This window comes from Theropithecus gelada, chromosome 15, assembly GCF_003255815.1.
Source record: "Theropithecus gelada isolate Dixy chromosome 15, Tgel_1.0, whole genome shotgun sequence".
NCBI lineage: Eukaryota > Metazoa > Chordata > Mammalia > Primates > Cercopithecidae > Theropithecus > Theropithecus gelada.
The window spans coordinates 90,662,287-90,681,962 of record NC_037683.1 but is presented as its reverse complement, the minus strand read 5'-3'; the positions used below and the strand labels follow the sequence as shown (position 1 = coordinate 90,681,962).

Sequence of the window (19,676 nt, the reverse complement as noted above, 5' to 3'; positions counted from 1 at the left end):
CTGGTACTCCTTGGAAGTTCTACCGTAAGCCTTAGTTTCAACAAAGCCTTTCTTGATGCCAGGACACAATGATTTCTCTAAGTTATTTTTAATGGAAGAGAGTGGAGAGTATTTTATTTTGAGCTTAAGTGTATTGGGTCTCTCCCCTATTTTCCATTGCACTTACAACAAAATCCTAACTGCTTAATATGATTTTCATTTTTGCATAATCAAGAGTATGCATCTTTAACATCCCTCCGCTCTCCCCTCACTCATTACATTAGAACCAGTTCAGCTTTCCACAACTTCCAAATTCACCCAACTGTTTGCTAAGTTAAGCTCTTCACAGTTGACCATCACCTTGAAGGCTCTTTCTTATACCCTTTAGCAGTGTGGATCCTACAAATATATCTGGTCTTAATGTTGAATTTTCAGAGATCTTCTCTGACACTACCACCAAAACTAAATTGGGGCATCTATCATTCTCATTTCCTTAACAGCATTTGGGCTGATTATAGAATTGTTTCCTCACTCAGCTCCAAATTCACCCACTTGTCTGCTCTGTGAAAGTAGATTTGAGTTGCTTAAATGATTTTTCTTTGCCAACTAGCACTGAAATAGATAATGAACACAGGAGAGACACTGCAGGAGAAAAGAGTTTGCTTCCTGGTTCCAGTACACTCATTTAGCAATATCCTGCAACACTGCGCCTTCCTCCAACACAATGCATGCCGTGCACAAGGGCCGACAGCACTCAAAAGCCAGTATTCTGCCCCTAGAAGCCTCCTAAGGTGGTTTCACAGCAGAACGAGGGCAGTGAGACGTTGCCCCATGAATATTTTTCCCTTTTCACCTCAGAGGATGGATTTCCAGAGTTTTAGAGAGCAGGTTACCAGAAAGACACCAGCATGGCTTTTCTGCCATTCAGTGACTCACAGAGGTTCCTTCTCCAACAAGATGTGGATTTCAATTCTCAGGGAAGACAGAGACCTCTTCCTAGGGAACACTGTCTCAATTCTATATTCCTTATAACTACTCTTCTTAAATACATGTATTTTTGGAGACAGCATCTCACTCTGTCACTTAGGCTGCAATGTAGGAGTTGCTATCATAGCTCACTGCAGTCCTGACCTCCTGGGCTCAAGCAATCCTCCAGTCTCTGGCCTGCCAAGTAGCTGGGACAATAGGTACACGCCACCAAACCTGACAAATTTTGTAATTTTTTGTAGAGACAGGGTCTTACTATGTTTTCCGGGCTGGTCTCCAACTCCTGACCTCAAGTGTTCCTCCCCGCTTGGACACCAAAAGCTCTGGGATTACAAGTATGAGCCACAACACTTGGCCCCTTGCTATATTCTTTAAATTTACTCTTTGGAGTAACAAAACAATCCTTCATTACGGTTAATAATTCATTACATTAAATATACCCATTAAAATTACTGTGTGGTTTTACTCTCCTGATTGGACCCATATGGCATTAATCAAAATTTTCCAGTAGATTGCTCTTAGTTTCATATTTGTCCTATCCATAAAAGTGTAACATCCATCAATAGGCAAGAACTACATCCATTCTGGTCATTGCTATGTTCCCTAAAACCTAGCACAGCGTCTGACATATAGATTAGACTCTTTATATATATTTAAATGAGTAAATAAATGAAATAACTGAAAGAAAATGATTTGCTATGATCCTATCAGAGAACCTTGTACTCTGAAAGAAGAGTTTTAGCAAATGATCACATCTGTTTTCCTGCCAGAGACAAAGGATAACTAGTTGAGCAGGTTCTGTAAGCTCGTGCCATACTCGACAACAAAAAGACCTGAAAGACCTTGAGTTCCTAGAAAGGAAGGGGGAAATAACAAGCTGAGCATCCCTAATCTGAAAATCCAAAATCAAAATGCTTCAGGATCTAAAACTTTTTCAGCACCACAATAACATGATGCTCAAAGATCATATTCACAGAAAATGCTTCTTAGAACACTCTGAATTTCATATTTCCCAATTAAGGATGTTCAACAAGTAAGTAAAATGCAAATATTCCAATATCCAAAGAAATCTGAAATATTTCTGATCCCAAACATTTCTGCTAAGGGATATTCAACCTATAATACAACAAAGAAACCAGGATATTAATAGAGGAGAATGTAACAAAATAAAAGGAAGAAAGGAGGAAAATGAGGGAAGGAAAGAACCTAAGTAACCTGAGTCATTATAACATATATGAGTCCCTTCACAAATAGGTAAATTTTAACTTTCTAGAAAAAATCCAAAATACATTAAATTTTAAAAATTAAGCACAAAAACCTATCATAGAATCTTTCCATTTTTTTCATAGAATTAGCATTTTTATACTATTGGTGTAGAAAAGAAAACAAAGTTGGAAGAACAGACTTCAAATTTTAGAGGTTATTATGTACAGAAGCTAAAATACTGAAGACTTCCACTTTCTAAAACATGTTTCTGTAACATGTGAACTTTATATTGTGGATATTTACTGTTTGGTAATTTTTTTAAGTAATAAAGTTTAGGAAAACAAATCTTAAGAAATAAAAATATCTCAAAATCTGGATGTCTGTAGTGTGTTTCCAATATGATTAATTTGTATTTATGAGTTTCTATCAATCAAGAACAACTGACTAGAAGTAGCCTGATCTTATGCTTTGGTTTCTACTCAGTATATAATATACCAATATACAGAATGTGAACTAGAAATGGAATTCCCAGATTTTAACAAAGAATACAGGAATAAATGCAAACCCTACAGTTTCTAGAGGTAAGGTATTCACGTACGATCTAATTTAAAACATTCGGATATAAAAATAGTAGAGAAAAATGAGCAAAAGCCAGAGAAGAAAGACACATATATTTTGAAGAATATAACACATACTTTTCCGTGAAAAAAAAGAAAAATTAATAATGAATCAAGATGCATATTACAATATAGCCTAACAAAAGACAACTAGTTAGACATTTCCTGAAGGTCTTATCAAAATGTGAAGTGATTTCTTGACTCACTTATCTAAATTATTTTATCTTAGGAGAGAGAACAAAGGAAAATGACAGATAGTACATCTCATATCTACCAACAAGGATAAAGTGAATATAATAAAAATGGCAAGAGAAAAACTATAATTTCATGCCAGATTTTATAGCCACCAAAATGGGACAAATTCTGAGTTCAATTAGAAGTGTACTCCAGACTTAACAAAACCAGAATTTTAAAACTTTGACAATGAAATTGGATCTTATTCCAATGAGAATTTCAGCCTCTCAGAACAGAGGAAACAGAAGACAAAGATGGAGAGTCTAGCAAGAGTTCTCCTCACAAATCTGAAACATTAAAGGACACTCACTCAAAGAAAGAATAATCCTGAAATTAAACCTTCCTCTCCCTAAAACACACTCACAGGGGGATGCAAACAAAGGCCCTGAGAAAAATTAGAAGAAAAAGGTAATACCTCTGTGAATTGTAACTATGATACATTCCTCAAGGAGGTATGTAGCCCAACAATTCTTTGGCAGTCCAGAATGTCTTAAGCAATGAATTTAGTTATGCCACCAACATACCCAAGGTACCTGGCAGAAGAAATATAAATCTTCCCTGAATGAAGGCTCAGTTATCTCAGGCTTCAGAGAATTCTCCCAAATAATATTCTAAGGAAAATGAGCAGATTACAATGAAAAATTACCAAGCATAAAAAGACACACATTACCATGAGTAAGAATCAAAAGAAACAAAAGACAGAAGATAGGAAAAAGAGAACCACAAAAGCCTTCACATAACGGACTATCTGAAGAGAGAGAACTAACTGGTGAGACAGAATATAAAATACTGTACTTATGATCTCTAAAAAAAAAAAAAAAAAAAAAGACGACAAGTGTAAAGATATCCATGGGAAATACAAAACCAAAAAAGAATGACAACACAGATTTTAAATTTAACCAAACAGAATTCCTAAAGGGAAAAATATAATCACTGAAATTAAACTTAATGAAGAGATTTGATACCACATTGGACACGGCTAAAAAAGGACTCAGTAAACTAAAAGATAAATTAGAAGAAATGACCCAGCACGTAACACAGAGAAGAACAGATGGAAACAAAGCAGGATACAGAAGTTAAGGAGAATGGAAGATGGAGTAAGAAAGGCTAAAATTCATTTAGCCAGAATTCCAGAAGAGAATATATGTAAAGAGTTAGTGGCTAATAATTTTCCAGACAGATTTTCTAGAAATCATTACAATTCATTAAAAATCCCAGTACTCAGATTCATGAAATCCAATGAATCCCAAAAAGGATATATAAAGCAAATCTATAGCTGGATACACCAAATTGCAACAACAGAATACAAAAGATAAAAAGTTCTTGAATGTAAAAGGGTAGATAATATACAAAAAAACAGCAGACACACTGACACCTGAATTCTCAACATCAGTAATGAAAACCTAAAGACAGAATGGCCTCTTCAATGTGTTAAGGAGAAAATGAACATCAACCTTTAATTCTATATGCAGTAGTGTCATGCCAAACTAATATACAATGGGGCATGGTGGCTCATGCCTGTAATCCCAGCACTTTGGGAGGCTGAGGGAGATGGATCACCTGAGGATAGGAGGTCCAGACCAGCCTGGCCAACATGGTGAAACCCATCTCTAGCAAAAATACAAAAATTAACTGGGCATGAAGGCATACCCCTGTAATTCCAGCTACTCAGAAGGCTGAGGCAAAAGAAGTGCTTGAACCCAGGAGGCAGAGGTTGCAGTTAGCCGAGATTATGTCACTGCACCCCAGCCTGGCCGACAGAGCAAGACTCTGTATCAAAAAAAAAAAAAAAAAAAGCACAGATTTGCCACCAGCAGATTCTTACAAGATAAAATATTTACAAGGGAAGTTTACAAATGAACTTCCAGGCCAGGCACGGTGCCTCACTCCTGTAATCCCAGCACTTCGGGAGGTCGAGGCAGATGGATCACCTGAGGTCAGGAGTTTGAGAGCAGCCTGGCCAACATGGTGAAATCCTATATCTATTAAAAATTTTTTTTAAAAAATAGCCAGACATTGTGGTGGGTGACTGTAATCCCAGCTAGTCAGGAGGCTGAGGCAGGAGAATTGCTAGAACCCAGGAGACGGAGGTTGGAAAAAGAAAAAAAAAAGATGAACTTCCAACAGAAAGAAAATAAAATCAGATAAAAAGTGTAGGTGTAAGAGAAATGAAGAGCAAAGAAGGTAGTAAATGCATAAGTAATTCTAAACTACCATGAACTATACACATATAGTCCAATAAAGTTTTTTTTAAGTACAAAAATTAGTATATGGGGATAGTACATAAAGTTCAACAGTACTAAAGTCCATATAATGACTAGGAGAATATAAAATTATTCATTATATTTATATTTTTATAAAAATGTATACTGTAATTTCTAAAATAAAAAGAGATAGAGAATATTTAACTTCCCGATCAAATGTAGGGAAGGGGGAAGAAAGGCATCCTAGAATTTACCCAAAGGAAGGCAAGAAAAATAAAACAAGGAAAACCAAATTCAAAAGCACAAAATAGGTTGTTAGACATAAGCCTAAATACATTAATTAAATGCAAACAGTAGATATAAATAAAAAATAAGGATCATAAATTTAGATTGGAAAAAATCCTATTACCTGTTGTTGACTTGACACATCTGAAAACATATAGGGAAAAAGTAAAAATAAAAGAAAAAACATACACCAGGTAAATTCTAACGAAAAGAAACTTTGTACTTCATACTGATACCAGATCAAAAATAAAATAAAGTAAAAAAGTGCAAAGGGAAAAAAATTAAAGCATTAAAAATATAGGTGGTCAACTTTACACAGATAAAATATTTGGTTTATAGGAGGAAAAATAATTTACTCCTGCATGTACTTAATGACAGCCTTAAAATTTATTTTTTTAAATTTTTATTATTATTATGTTGTGTGTGTGTGGCAGAGTGTCGCTCCGTTGCCCAGGCTGGTGAAACCCGCTCTCTATTAAAACCCCATCTCTATTATGGTTTTGCCATGTTGGCCAGGCTGGTCTCAAACTCTGACCTCAGGTGATCCAACTGCCTCGGCTTCCCAAAGTGCTGGGATTACAGGCGTGAGCCACCATGCCCAGCCAAATTTATTTTTTTAAACAAACTGACAGATCTATTAGAAATAGAAAAATCCACAATTGATAACGAGGCATTTTTCATGTATTTCTCTTAATAACTGTTAGAACTAGGTGACAAAAGGATACAAAAAACTTGAAGTACACGATTAACAATCCATACCTAATGAATAGGTACAGATATGAAAAGACAGGCTTTTCAGCATATGAGGAACATTTTTTTTTAGCATCATATATTGAGTTAGAAAACAAGTCCTAACCAATTACAAAGCATTAAAATCATACAGATAATCTCTATGGTCAACTATTTAATTAAAAAGTTCAATCTGTAATCTTAAATTTTCCTACAAAGAAATCTCCAAAACCAAGTGGTTTTACTGTTAAGCTCTGCCAAATATTTAAGGAAGAAATAATACCTGACCTTATTCAAACTCTCCTAGAGAATAAAAAAGGATAGAACTTTTTTCCCTGAGGCTGATATATCAAAATCTGGAACGCATTCTAAGAAAGGAAAACGAGAGGCCAGTTTTTGTCATAAATAGTGGTCCAAGTATCCTAAGCAAAATTCTGCAACTAACTTAAACGTGGTTACTAGGTATCAACTTTCTGAGTGTAAAAAATGATTATGGTTTTATCTGCCTTTAAACATAAAAGTACTAAATTAGTTTCTGTTAACTAAAACCAGTCTAGAAATATCATAAATTTAAAATAAACTTTACTAAAAATATTCTACCATAAATAAAAGTTTAATATAGGATACAGTATTTAATTCATCAACATTAATATTGGCATTTACCTGTTGCTGTCTTATTGCGAAATTCTTCCAGTTTTGTCAAAGTTGCTGAAGTGAGCTGTGCTAGATGTACCTCTTTTGGAGGTCTGAAGAATTCCACTATACTATTCACTGTCCTCTGTTAAAATAAACATCATTATCACAAACTCAAAGCAAACTAAATTATATTAAAACTTAGTAATTTAAAAACATGCTTACTGCATCATATATGATTTCTAAAGGTTCAGCTTCTATGATACACCTCTGAGTAACAGTTTCATCTAATGGATTTATCTCAAATGTAATTTGGAAGAGTGACATTGCATCATCCAATGAAGACAGGAGGCGGGGTTTTTCTGAATTATCTGGTAAGCCAGTAATATGAAATGAATCTATTTTAGTTTCAAATCTGCATTTAAAAAAAAAAAGAACAAAAGTTAGTAATCAGTAAAACTGTAAAGGATTTTTACAATTGAAAATGATTTAAAATATTAATGAAGACAACTTCACTTTGCGTTTCTGACTCCAGTCCATTCCCATCAAAGAAGATATACAATGGTTCCTCTAAATTGACATAGATTAATTCACAAAGAATCCTATTTGTGTTGATTTCTATGTAACAAAGTTATAATAAGCTAAAATTAAAATGACAGTAAATCTACAATGCTTAATGTAAAACTGAAAAGTTTTGCACATACAACACAACTCCACACACGTTTTATTCTAAAAATAAAAATAAACATTTAAAGGCCAGACATGTGGCTCACAGCCGTAATCAAAGCGTTTTGGGAGGTTGAAACAGGCGGATAACTTGAGGTCAAGAGTTCGAGACCAAACTGGCCAACATGGTGAAACCCCGTCTCTACTAAAAATACAAAAGTTAGCCAGGCATGGGGGCGTTTGCCTGTAGTCCCAGCTACTCAGGAGGCTGAGGCAGGAAAATCGCTTGAACCAGGGAGGTGGAGGTTGCAGTGAGCCGAGGTCATGTCACTGCCCTCCAGCCTGGGCAACAGAGTAAGATTCTGTCTCAAAAAAATAAAACAATAAAATAAACATTTAAAAACCAAGGATGAGGCAGGACTTCGAGAATGACTATGTGAGGAGCTCAGCAACTCTTCTCCCCAGCAAACCAAACAGGGAAAGAACAAGTGAAAATTATAAAATCTCTGGAAATTGATCTAAGGGCATACAGCAAACAGAAAAACTTTTATTCAAGAAAATCTAGGCTGGGCACAGTGGCTCACGCCTGTAATCTCAGCACTTTGGGAGGCCGAGGCAAGAGGATCACGAGGTCAAGAGATCGAGACCATCCTGGCCAACATGGTGTAACTCCGTCTCTACTAAAAATACAAAAATTAGCTGGGAGTGGTGGTACCTGCCTGTAATCCCAGCTACTCAGGAACCTGAGGCAGGAGAATCTCTTGAACTCAGGAGGCAGAGTGAGCCGAGATTGTGCCACTGCACTCCAGCCTGGCGACAGAGTACACTCCATCTCAAAACAAACAAACAAAAATCTGCTGAAATTTGATAAGAACAGGGAGAGCTTGTGGCATCTGAGCTATGACCATCTTCCACCTCTAATCCCCACACCACATTACAGAAAATCTACATTAATATGGGTGCAGCTAAGAAGATATCGTCACACGGCATTCTCCTCTTTATGTCTATCTTCAAATTGTCTTCTCTAGTCTGTCTTATTTTCCGAGTCTGTGTCCAAATTTCTCTTCTCTTTGAAGAGCACACATCATTCAGTTAGAGCAAACACTAATACAGCATGAACTAATTTTAACTTGATTACATCTGCAAAGACTATTTCCAAATAAGGCTGTATTTGCAGGTACTGGGAATTAGAAATTGACATACTGTTTTGGATGACACAATTCTACCCACTACAGTAGGTAGACAAATGGAAAACTACATCTTCAACAATCAACAACAAACCACGGAGGGGGGGAAATCTAATCTCCACAGTTACCACATTATACCACTCAAAACATCAAGTTTTAAACAGAAAATGTACAAAGCATACACAGAAAAGAGAAGACTAGACATTATGTTCACTAAGCCAACATGTTAAATAAGCTGTCTTACACTCAAAAACTAAAGAAAACCAGGAAAACAACATTTGAGCACAGAATATAAATCAACAGAAATTATTACAAAGAACCAAATAGAAATTTTGAAGGTGGGAAGTACAACAGCCAATATGAAAAATTCACTACAGATGTTCCTTGATTTATAATGGCGTAATGTCCCAATAAAATCATTGTAAGTTGAATATGTCATAAGTTTAAAATGCACTTGACACACCTAGCCTACCAAGCATCATAGCCTAGCCTACCCTACCTTAAATGTACTCAGAATAGTTATATTAGCCTACAGTTGGGAAAAATCATCTAACACAAGGCCTATTTTACAATAAAATGTTAAATAGCTTATGGAATTTATTCAGTACTGTACTGAAAAGTGAAAAACAAAGGTTGTATGGATACTCAAAGTAAGATGTCTACTAAATATGGATCACTTTTGCACCATTCTAAAATCAAAAAATCGTAAGCTAAACAATCATGATTTGGGAACCATCTGCAGAGAGGTTTAACAGAGGATGTAAGCAGCCCAAAGAAAGAACCATCAAACTTGAATATAGGACAACTGAAATGATTGAGTCTGAGGAGCATAAAGAATAATGAAGAACAATGAACAGTGCCTAAAGTGGGAGACCATCAAGTGGAACAACATATACACTACGGGACTCTCCGAAGGACATGAGAAAAAGAAAAGATATTAAAAATACTGCGAGAAGTAATGGCCAGAAACTTCTCAAATTTGATAAAGAACACAAATTTATAAATCCAAGAAGCTCAAAGACCTCCAATTAGGATAAACTCAGAGACTCACACGGAGACATATTATAACCCAACTGTCAAAAGCCAAAAAAGGAAAACCTTGAAAGCAGCAAGAGAGAAGCAACTCATCACATATATGAGATACTTAATAGATTAACAGCTAATTTCTCCTCAGAAACTATGCAGTCCAAATGGCAGCAAGATCATGTACTTAAAGTGCCAAATGAAAAAAAAAATGTCAACCAAGAAATCTATATATCACAAAACTATCCTTCTAAAATGAAGGAAAAATGAACACATTTCCAGATGAACAAAAACGGAGTCTGTCATTAGTAGACTTGCCCTACGAGAAAGGCTAAAGGGAGTCCTAAAGGCTGCAATGAGAGGATACTCGATAGTAATTTGAAGCCATACAAATAAATAAAAAACTCTTGTAATGGTAACTACATAAGCAAAGAAAAAAGCCAGTAATTGCATTTTTGGTTTTTAACTCCTCTTTTTAAATCCTCTATGATTTAAAGACAAACACATAAAAATAAATATAAACCTAGGCTAATGAATACACGTATGTAAAACAGTAATTTGTGAAAATGATAACATAAAGATGAAGAATGGAGCTGCATAAGAGTAGAGTTTTTATACACTATTAAAGTTAAGTTAGTGTCAATTCAAATTTGACTGTCTTAAATTTGGAACGTTAATTGTAATCCCTACGGTAGCCCTGAACAAAATGACTAAAATATGTTTGGAAAAAGAAATGAGGAAGAAATAGAAATATATACTCAAAAAAATTAACAAACACTAAGAAGACAGTATTGACGGTGAAACCCCGTCTCTCTTAAAAAAAATACAAAAAACTAGCCGGGCGAGGTGGCGGGCGCCTGTAGTCCCAGCTACTCGGGAGGCTGAGGCAGGAGAATGGCGTGAACCCGGGAAGTGGAGCTTGCAGTGAGCTGAGATCCGGCCACTGCACTCCAGCCTGGGTGACAGAGCCAGACTCCGTCTCAAAAAAAAAAAAAAGAAAAAAAGAAAAAAAAGAAGACAGTATTGAGGAATTGAAGGGACAGAAGGTATAAGACATACAATAAACAAATAGCAAAATGGCAGAACTTCTTGCCTACCAGTAAACACGTTAAATGTAAATGAAATTAAACTAATCAAAGGAAAGACAGAGACTGGCAGATTGGATGAAAAAAACATGATACAACAATACAGATGCTCCTCAACTTATGACTGATTATTTCCCAATAAACCCATCAAAAATATTCCAAGTCAAAAATGTATTTAATATACCTAGCCTAAGTCAGGGACCATAGGCATACTGCCTTAAAGAGACACATTTTACAGCCAAAGACACATACGGGTTGAAAGTGAAAGGATGAAAAAAGATATTGCATGTAACTCGTAACCAAAAGAGAGCTGGGTGGTTATACTAACATATAAAATAATCTTTAGCCAGGTATGGTGGCTCACACCTTTAATCCCAGCTACTCGAGAGGCTGTGGTGGGAAGATCACTTGAGCCCAGGAATTCAAGGCTGCAGTAAGGCTATGACTACACCATTGCACTAGCCTGGGTGGCAAAGCAAGACCCTGTATCTAAATTAATTAATTAACTTAAATATCTTTCAATAGAAAACTGTGACAAGAAAAAAAAGGTCATTATATTTTGATTAAGAGGCTCAATTCATCAAAGATACAATAATTACAAACATGTATACACCAAACAAAGTCCCCAAAATATATGAATCACACCTTGAAAGAATTAAAGGGAGAAATAGCTCACAATAACACTTAGAAATTTCAAGCTCCCACTTTCATTAAATGAGGAACATTTAGGCAGAGGAACAATCAAGTAATAGAGAACCCAAACAACATTATAAACCAACCACATGTAACAGACAAATATGGACTACTCTACCCAACAACAGCAAGATACATTCTTCTCAAGTGCAAGCACATGGAACATTCTCCAGGACAGACCAAACGTTAGGTCACAAAACAAATCACAATAAGTTTAATAAGAAAATACACCAAGCATCTTCTCCAACCATAATGGAATCAAATTAGAACTGAACAGAAGAAAAACTGAAACATTCACAATTATGTGGAAATTAAACACGCTTAAAGAAGGAACAGGTTAAAAAAAAAACACACAACAGAAATCAGAAAATATGTTGAAATGGATGCAAATCAAACACAATATTACAAAACATACAAGATGTATCCAAAGCAGTTTTCATAGGGAAATTTTTGTCTGCAAACACCTACATTAAAAAAGAAAGACTATCAAACCAAAAACCTCACTTTACACTTTGAAGAACTACAAAGAGCAGGGGGACGTGCCCAAGATGGCCGAATAGGAACAGCTCCAGCCTCCAGCTCCCAGCATGAGCAACACAGAAGACGGGTGATTTCTGCATTTTCAACTGAGGTACCGGGTTCATCTCACTGGGGTGTGTCGTGTCGGACAGTTGGTGCTGGTCCAAGGGTGCAGCCCAACCAGTGAGAGCTGAAGCGGAGGAAGCACCGCCTCACCTAGGAAGTGCAAGGGGGAAGGGAATTGGGAATCCTTTTCCTAGCCAAAGGAAATTGAGACACACAACACCTGGAAAATCCCACCCTAATACCACCCTAGTATTAGGGTGGGTAACTCCAACCCTAATACTACGCTTTACCAAGGGTCTTAGCAAACGGCACACCAGGAGATTATATCCCACACCTGGCCCAGAGGGCCCCACGCCCACGGAGCCTCCCTCATTGCCAGAACAGCAGTATGAGATCTAACTGCAAGGTGGCAGCGAGGCTGCGGGGGGGTGCCCGCCATTGCTGAGGCTTAAGTAGGTAAACAAAGCCCCTGGAAAGCTCGAATTGGGTTGAGCCCACCATAGCTCAAGGAGGCTGCCCTGCCTCTATAGACTCCTCCTCTGGGGACAGGTCATAGCTAAACGAAAAACAGTAGAAACCTCGGCAGAGGTAAATGCCCCCATCTGACAGCTTTGAAGAGAACGGTGGATCTCCCAGCATGGAGGTTGAGATATGAGAACGGACAGACTGCCTGCTCAAGTGGGTCCCTGACGCCTGAGTTGCCTAACTGGGAGACATCCCCCACTAGGTGCAGATTGACACCTCACACCTCATACAGGGGGTACACCCCTGAGACGAAGCTTCCAGAGGAAGAATCAGACAGCAACACTCGCTGTTCAGCAATATTCTATCTTCTGCAGCCTCCGCTGCTGATACCCAGGCAAACAGGTCCTGGAGTGGACCTCAAGCAAACTCCAACAGACCTGCAGCTGAGAGTCCTGGTTGTTAGAAGGAAAACTAACAAACAGAAAGGACACCCACACCAAAACCCCATCAGTACATCAACATCATCAAAGACCAAAGGCAGATAAAACCACAAAGATGGGGAAAAAGCAGTGCAGAAAAGCTGGAAATTCAAAAAATCAGAGCGCATCTCCCCCTCCAAAGGAACGCAGCTCATCGCCAGCAACACAACAAACTGGACGGAGAATGACTTTGACAGGTCGAGAGAAGAAGGCTTCAGTCGATCAAACTTTTCAGAGCTAAAGGAGGAACTATGTAACCAGTGCAAAGAAACTAAAAACCATGAAAAAAGATTTGACAAACGGCTAACTAGAATAACCAATGTAGAGAAGTCCTTAAAAAAACTGATAGAGATGAAAACCATAACACGAGAACTACATGACAAATGTACAAGCTTCAGTAACCGACTCGATCATCTGGAAGAGAGACTATCAGTGATTGAAGATCAAATGAATGAAATGAAGCGAGAAATGTAGAGAAAAAAGAGTAACAAGAAATGAACAAAGCTTCCAAAAAATATGGGATTACGTCAAAAGACCAAATCTATGTCTGATTGGTGTGCCTGAAAGTGACGGGGAAAATGGAACCAAGTTGGAAAACACTCTGCAGGATATCATCCAGGAGAACTTCCCCAACCTAGCAAGGCAGGCCAACATTCAAATTCAGGAAATACAGAGAACGCCACAAAGATATTCCTCGAGAAGAGTAACTCCAAGACACATAATTGTCAGATTCACCAAAGTTGAAATGAAGGAAAAATGTTAAGGGCAGCCAGAGAGAAAGGCTGGGTTACCCACAAAGGGAAGCCCATCAGACTAACAGCAGATCTCTCGGCAGAAACTCTCCAAGCCAGAAGAGAGTGGGGGCCAATATTCAACACTCTTAAAGAATTTTCAACCCAGAATTTCACATCCAGTCAAACTAAGTTTCATAAGTGAAGGAGAAATAAAATCCTATACGGACAAGCAAATGCTTCAATATTTTGACACCACCAGGCCTGCCCTACAAGAGATCCTGAAGGAAGCACTAAACATGGAAAGGAACAACAGGTACCAGCCATTGCAAAAACATGTCAAAATGTAAAGTCCATCGATGCTAGGAAGAAACTGAATCAACTAGCAAGCAAAATAACCAGCTAACATCATAATGACAGGATCAAGTTCACACATAACAATATTAACCTTAAATGTAAATGGACTAAATGGTCCAATTGAAAGACATAGACTGGCAAATTGGATAAAGAGTCAAGACACATCAGTTTGCTGTATTCAGGAGACCCATCTCACATGCAGAGACACACACAGGCTCAAAATAAAGGGATGGAAGAAGATATATCAAGCAAATGGAAAGCAAAAAAAAGCAGGGGTTGCAATCCTAGTCTCTGATAAAACGGACTTTAAACCATTAAAGATCAAAAGAGACAAAGAAGGCCATTACCTAATGGTAAAGGGATCAATTCATCAGGAAGAGCTAACTATCCTAAATATATATGCACCCAATACAGGAGCACCCAGATTCATAAAGCAAGTCCTTAGAGACTTACAAAGAGACTTAGACTCCCATACAATAATAATGGGAGACTTTAACACCCCATTGTCAACATTAGACAGATCAATGCGACAGAAAGTCAACAAGGATATCCAGGAATTGAACTCAACTCTGCACCAAGCGGACCTAATAGACATCTACAGAACTCTCCACCCCAAATCAACAGAATATACATTCTTCTCAGCACCACATCACACTTATCCCAAAGTTACTGAGGAGTAAAGCACTCCTCAGCAAATGTAAAAGAACAGAAATTATAACAAACTGTCACTCAGACCACAGTGCAATCAAACTAGAACTCAGGACTAAGAAACTCAATCAAAACCACTCAACTACATGGAAACTGAACAACCAGCTCCTGAATGACTACTGGGTACATAACGAAATGAAGGCAGAAATAAAGATGTTCTTTGGAATCCATAAGAACAAAGATATAACATACCAGAATCTCTGAGACACATTTAAAGCAGTGTGTAGAGGGAAATTTATAGCACTAAATGCCCACAAGAGAAAACTGGAAAGATCTAAAATTGACACCCTAACATCACAATTAAAAGAACTAGAGAAGAAAGAGCAAACACATTCAAAAGCTAGCAGAAGGCAAGAAATAACTAAGATCAGAGCAGAACTGAAGGAGACAGAGACACAAAAAACCCTCCAAAAAAATCAATGAATCCAGGAGCTGGTTTTTTGAAAAGATCAACAAAATTGACAGACCACTAGCAAGACTAATAAAGAAGAAAAGAGAGAAGAAACAAATAGACGCAATAAAAATGATAAAGGGGATATCACCACCAACCCCACAGAAATACAAGCTACCATCAGAGAATACTATAAACACCTCTACGCAAATAAACTAGAAAACCTAGAAGAAATGGATAATTTCCTGGACACTTACACTCTCCCAAGACTAAACCAGGAAGAAGCTGAATCCCTGAATAGACCAATAGCAGGCTCTGAAATTGAGGCAATAATTAATAGCCTACCAACCAAAAAAAGTCCAAGACCAGACAGATTCACAGCCAAATTCTACCAGAGGTACAAGGAGTTGGTACCATTCCTTCTGAAACGATTCCAGGGAATCCTCCCTAACTCATTTTCCGAGGCCAACATCATCCTGATACCAAAGCCTGGCAGAGATACAACAAAAAAAGAGAATTTTAGACAAATATCCCTGATGAACATCGATACAAAAATCCTCAATAAAATACTGGCAAACCGAATCCAGCAGCACATCAAAAAGCTTATCCACCATGATCAAGTGGGCTTCATTCCTGGGATGCAAGGCTGGTTCAACATATACACAAATGAATAAATGTAATCCAGCATATAAACAGAACCAAAGACAAAAACCACATCATTATCTCAATAGATGCAGAAAAGGCCTTTGACAAAATTCAACAGCCCTTCATGCTAAAAACTCTCCATAAATTCGGTATTGATGGAACGTATCTCAAAATAATAAGAGCTATTTATGACAAACCCACAGCCAATATTATACTGAATGGGCAAAAACTGGAAGCATTCCCTTTGAAAACTGGCACAAGATAGGGATGCCCTCTCTCACCACTCCTATTCAACATAGTGTTGGAAGTTCTGGCTAGGGCAATCAGGCAAGAGAAAGAAATAAAGGGTATTCAGTTAGGAAAAGAAGAAGTCAAATTGTCCCTGTTTGCAGATGACACGATTGTATATTTATTTATTTATTTTTTTTTTTTTTTTGTGCATCAAATAATTTTATTTCTTTTTTTTAATCCTTTCCTTAGAAACACTTTTTAAATTCTTACAGGCTATTTTTCAAGATGTGTTAACTATTTTGGTAAGTTATAATTGAGTGCTCATAATGGCTGTGAATACACTCAATATTTTAAAAAAACAATCACTATCTAAACTATTTCAGAGGGAATATGACTACAAAAACACCAGCTAACTGAATGTATTAGTTTCCTATTTCTGCTATAACAAATTGAGACAGATTTAATAGCTTAAAACAATGGAAATGTATTATAGCAAATGTATTATATTTTAATTCTGGAGGTCAGAAGTCTGAAATGGGTCACACTGGGCTAAAGGCAAGACATTGGCAGGGCTGCATTTCTCCTGGATGCTCTAGGGGATAATATATTTTCTCACCTTTTCCAGTTTCTGAAATTTGCCTACATTCCGTGGCTCATGGCCCCCTTCCTGCATCTCCAAAGCCAGCAACAACAGGTTGAGTTTTCCTCATGTTGCCATCTTTCGGGTTCTCTCTCTTCTACCTGCTTTTTCCACTTATAAAGACCCTTGTGATTATATTGGGTCCACCTACATAATCCAGGATAATCTCTCCTCATCTCAAAGTCATCTGATTAGCAAACTTAATTCCATCTGTAACTTTAATTCTCCTTTTGCATGTCACCTAACATTTTCACAGCAATCAGGGAATAGGGCATAGACACGTTTCAGTGGAGTATTCTTTTGCCTACTACACTTACCAAATTTTTATTTATAGTTTTGTTATACAAGAATGCATACAGAATACATTTCTCTTTTGAAATTTTAGAACATCAAAACATCAAAAAGGTTAAGTATCATTCCTAACATGTGCACAATATTTGGCTATAAAATATATGAATATCTAGTTTCTGTAGGTATATATAACATTTCACTTGAAAATGAGTGATTTTCATCCAGGTAGTCACGATATATTGATAAACATTTGACAGTATTCAAAACATTTAAGTCTTGTTTTAAACTTGTGCTTCTATTCCTTCATTCGACTTTCCTGTTTGATGAAAAACTGTCAATATTTTTGGAGATAGGGAACTGTATATTTGGAAATATTTTGATTTATATATGATGAATAAGTGACTGAGTTCCCAAAATTAGACTTTTTGCCATTGTTTTAATCATTATCAGTTTTGTCCAAAACAGTGTAGCCACAGATTGATAAGACTGGCTCTGAAGGCAATCTCAAAAGAGGAGATACCAAAAAAATTAAGTAAAAAGTCATTAAATCGGCCAGGCGTGGTGGCTCACGCCTGTAATCCCAGCACTTTGGGAGGCCAAGGCGGGCGGACCACAAGGTCAGGAGATCGAGACCACGGTGAAACCCCGTCTCTACCAAAAACACAAAAAACCAGCCAGGTGCGTGGCGGGGGCCCGTAGTCCCAGCCACTCAGGAGGCTGAGGCAGGAGAATGGCGTGAACCCGGGAGGCGGAGCCTGCAGTGAGCCGAGACTGAGCCACTGCACTCCAGCCTGGAGCACAGAGCGAGACTCCGTCTAAAAAAAAAATCACAGAAAGAGTTTTATGATTTATCAGTGTGAATGTCTAAATTGACTACTCTCATTGGTACATAAAAAAATAGCTATTCAGCGTCACTGTATTTTAAACCATATAGACTACTCTCATTGGTACATAAAAAATAGCTATTCAGCATCACTGTATTTTAAACCATATATAAGCATGCAACTAGTTAGGAATCTCGTATTTTTACATTTTCAAATTATTACTATTAATGAATACACACACACACACATTTTAAACTGGTGCCATTATATGTGTTTCTTTGGTAGTGTTGACTTTAAAGCATCTGTAGTGGATAAATGTAAGTAACTAGAAATTGCTCTGAAATGAAGATGTGTATAATGAATGCATTTAAATCAAACGTAGCACAAGGAAATACTTTTCTGCTCCTTTATCAGTCATATTGAAACTGTTTCTAAGTGTTCACAGTAAGGACCCTTCTTGTGTCTATTTCTCTAACCCACTCCTTTTCCATTGTCAGGTATATATACACATCAGACAGTAATACCACAATCAAGCTAATAAAAATCTTAATTACTTCACATACTTACTATTTGTGTGTGTGTGATACGAGCACTTGAAATCTACTCTCTAAGCAAATTTCAAGTATACAATACATGATTATTAATTATAATCACCATGCTGGATGTTATGTATACAGAACTCTATTCTTTTTTTTTTTTTTTATGAGACAGAGTCTCGCTCTATCACTCAGGTTGGAGTTCTGTGGTGTGATCTCAGCTCACTGCAACCTCCGCCTCCCAGGTTCCAGCGATTCTCCTGCCTCAGTCTCCCGGGTAGCTGGGAGTACAGGCGCCCGCCACCACAACCGGCCAATTTTTGTATTCTTAGTAGAGACGGGGCCTCACCATGTTGGCCAGGCTGGTCTCGAACTCCTGACCTCAGGTGATCCACCGGCCTCGGCCTCCCAAAGTACTTTATTAATCTTATAACTGAAAATATGTACCCTTTGAGCAACATCTCTCAATTTCTCCAACTTTCAACCTTGGTAAACACCATTCTACTCTCTGTTTTTATGAGTTTGACTATTTTAGATACTTCATATCAGTAGGATCATGCAGTATTTTTTTTTTCTGTGTCTGGCTTATTTCTTATAGCATAATGTATCCTAGGTTCCTTCATGTTGTCACAAATGGCAGGAATTCTTTTGTTTTAAAAGCTCAGTAATATTCCATTGTATGTATACTCCACTTTTCTCTTCTTCATTCATTCATCTGCCAGTGGAAATTTGTGTTGTTTCTGTATTTTGGGAATGACGAATAATGGTAGAAGGAACATGGGAGTACAGATATCTCTTTGGGATTCTGATTTTAATTCTTTTGGATAAGTACCCAGAAGTAGAATTGCTGGATCATATAGTAGCTCTATTTTTAAATTTTTAAAGGACTTCCGTACTGTTTTCCAGAGTGGCTGCACCATTTTGCATTCCCCACGATTGTATATTTAGAAAACCCCATTGTCTCAGCCCAAAATCTCCTTAAGCTGATAAGCAACTTCAGCAAAGTCTCAGGATACAAAATTAATGTGCAAAAATCACAAGCATTCTTATACACCAGTAACAGACAAACAGACAGCCAAATCATGAATGAACTCCCATTCACAATGGCTTCAAAGAGAATAAAATACCTAGGAATCCAACTTACAAGGGATGTAAAGGACCTCTTCAAGGAGAACTACAAACCACTGCTCAGTGAAATAAAAGAGGACACAAACAAATGGAAGAACATACCATGTTCATGGATAGGAAGAATCAATATTGTGAAA

The 19,676-nt window shown here is 37.3% G+C and overlaps 1 protein-coding gene across 4 annotated transcripts in view; it reads right to left on the bottom strand.

The window, feature by feature from the left end:
* Positions 1 to 19,676, bottom strand: part of VPS13A (vacuolar protein sorting 13 homolog A) — a 246,679-nt gene that overhangs the window by 164,892 nt on the left and 62,111 nt on the right. For all 4 annotated transcript variants that reach the window (XM_025360006.1, XM_025360007.1, XM_025360009.1 and 1 more), the window contains exons 18-19: positions 7,100 to 7,289; positions 6,905 to 7,019 (exon numbers count right to left, since the gene is read on the bottom strand). In XM_025360006.1, coding sequence (XP_025215791.1) covers positions 6,905 to 7,019; positions 7,100 to 7,289 — 305 coding nt within the window. The remainder of the gene's footprint in view (positions 1 to 6,904; positions 7,020 to 7,099; positions 7,290 to 19,676) is intronic.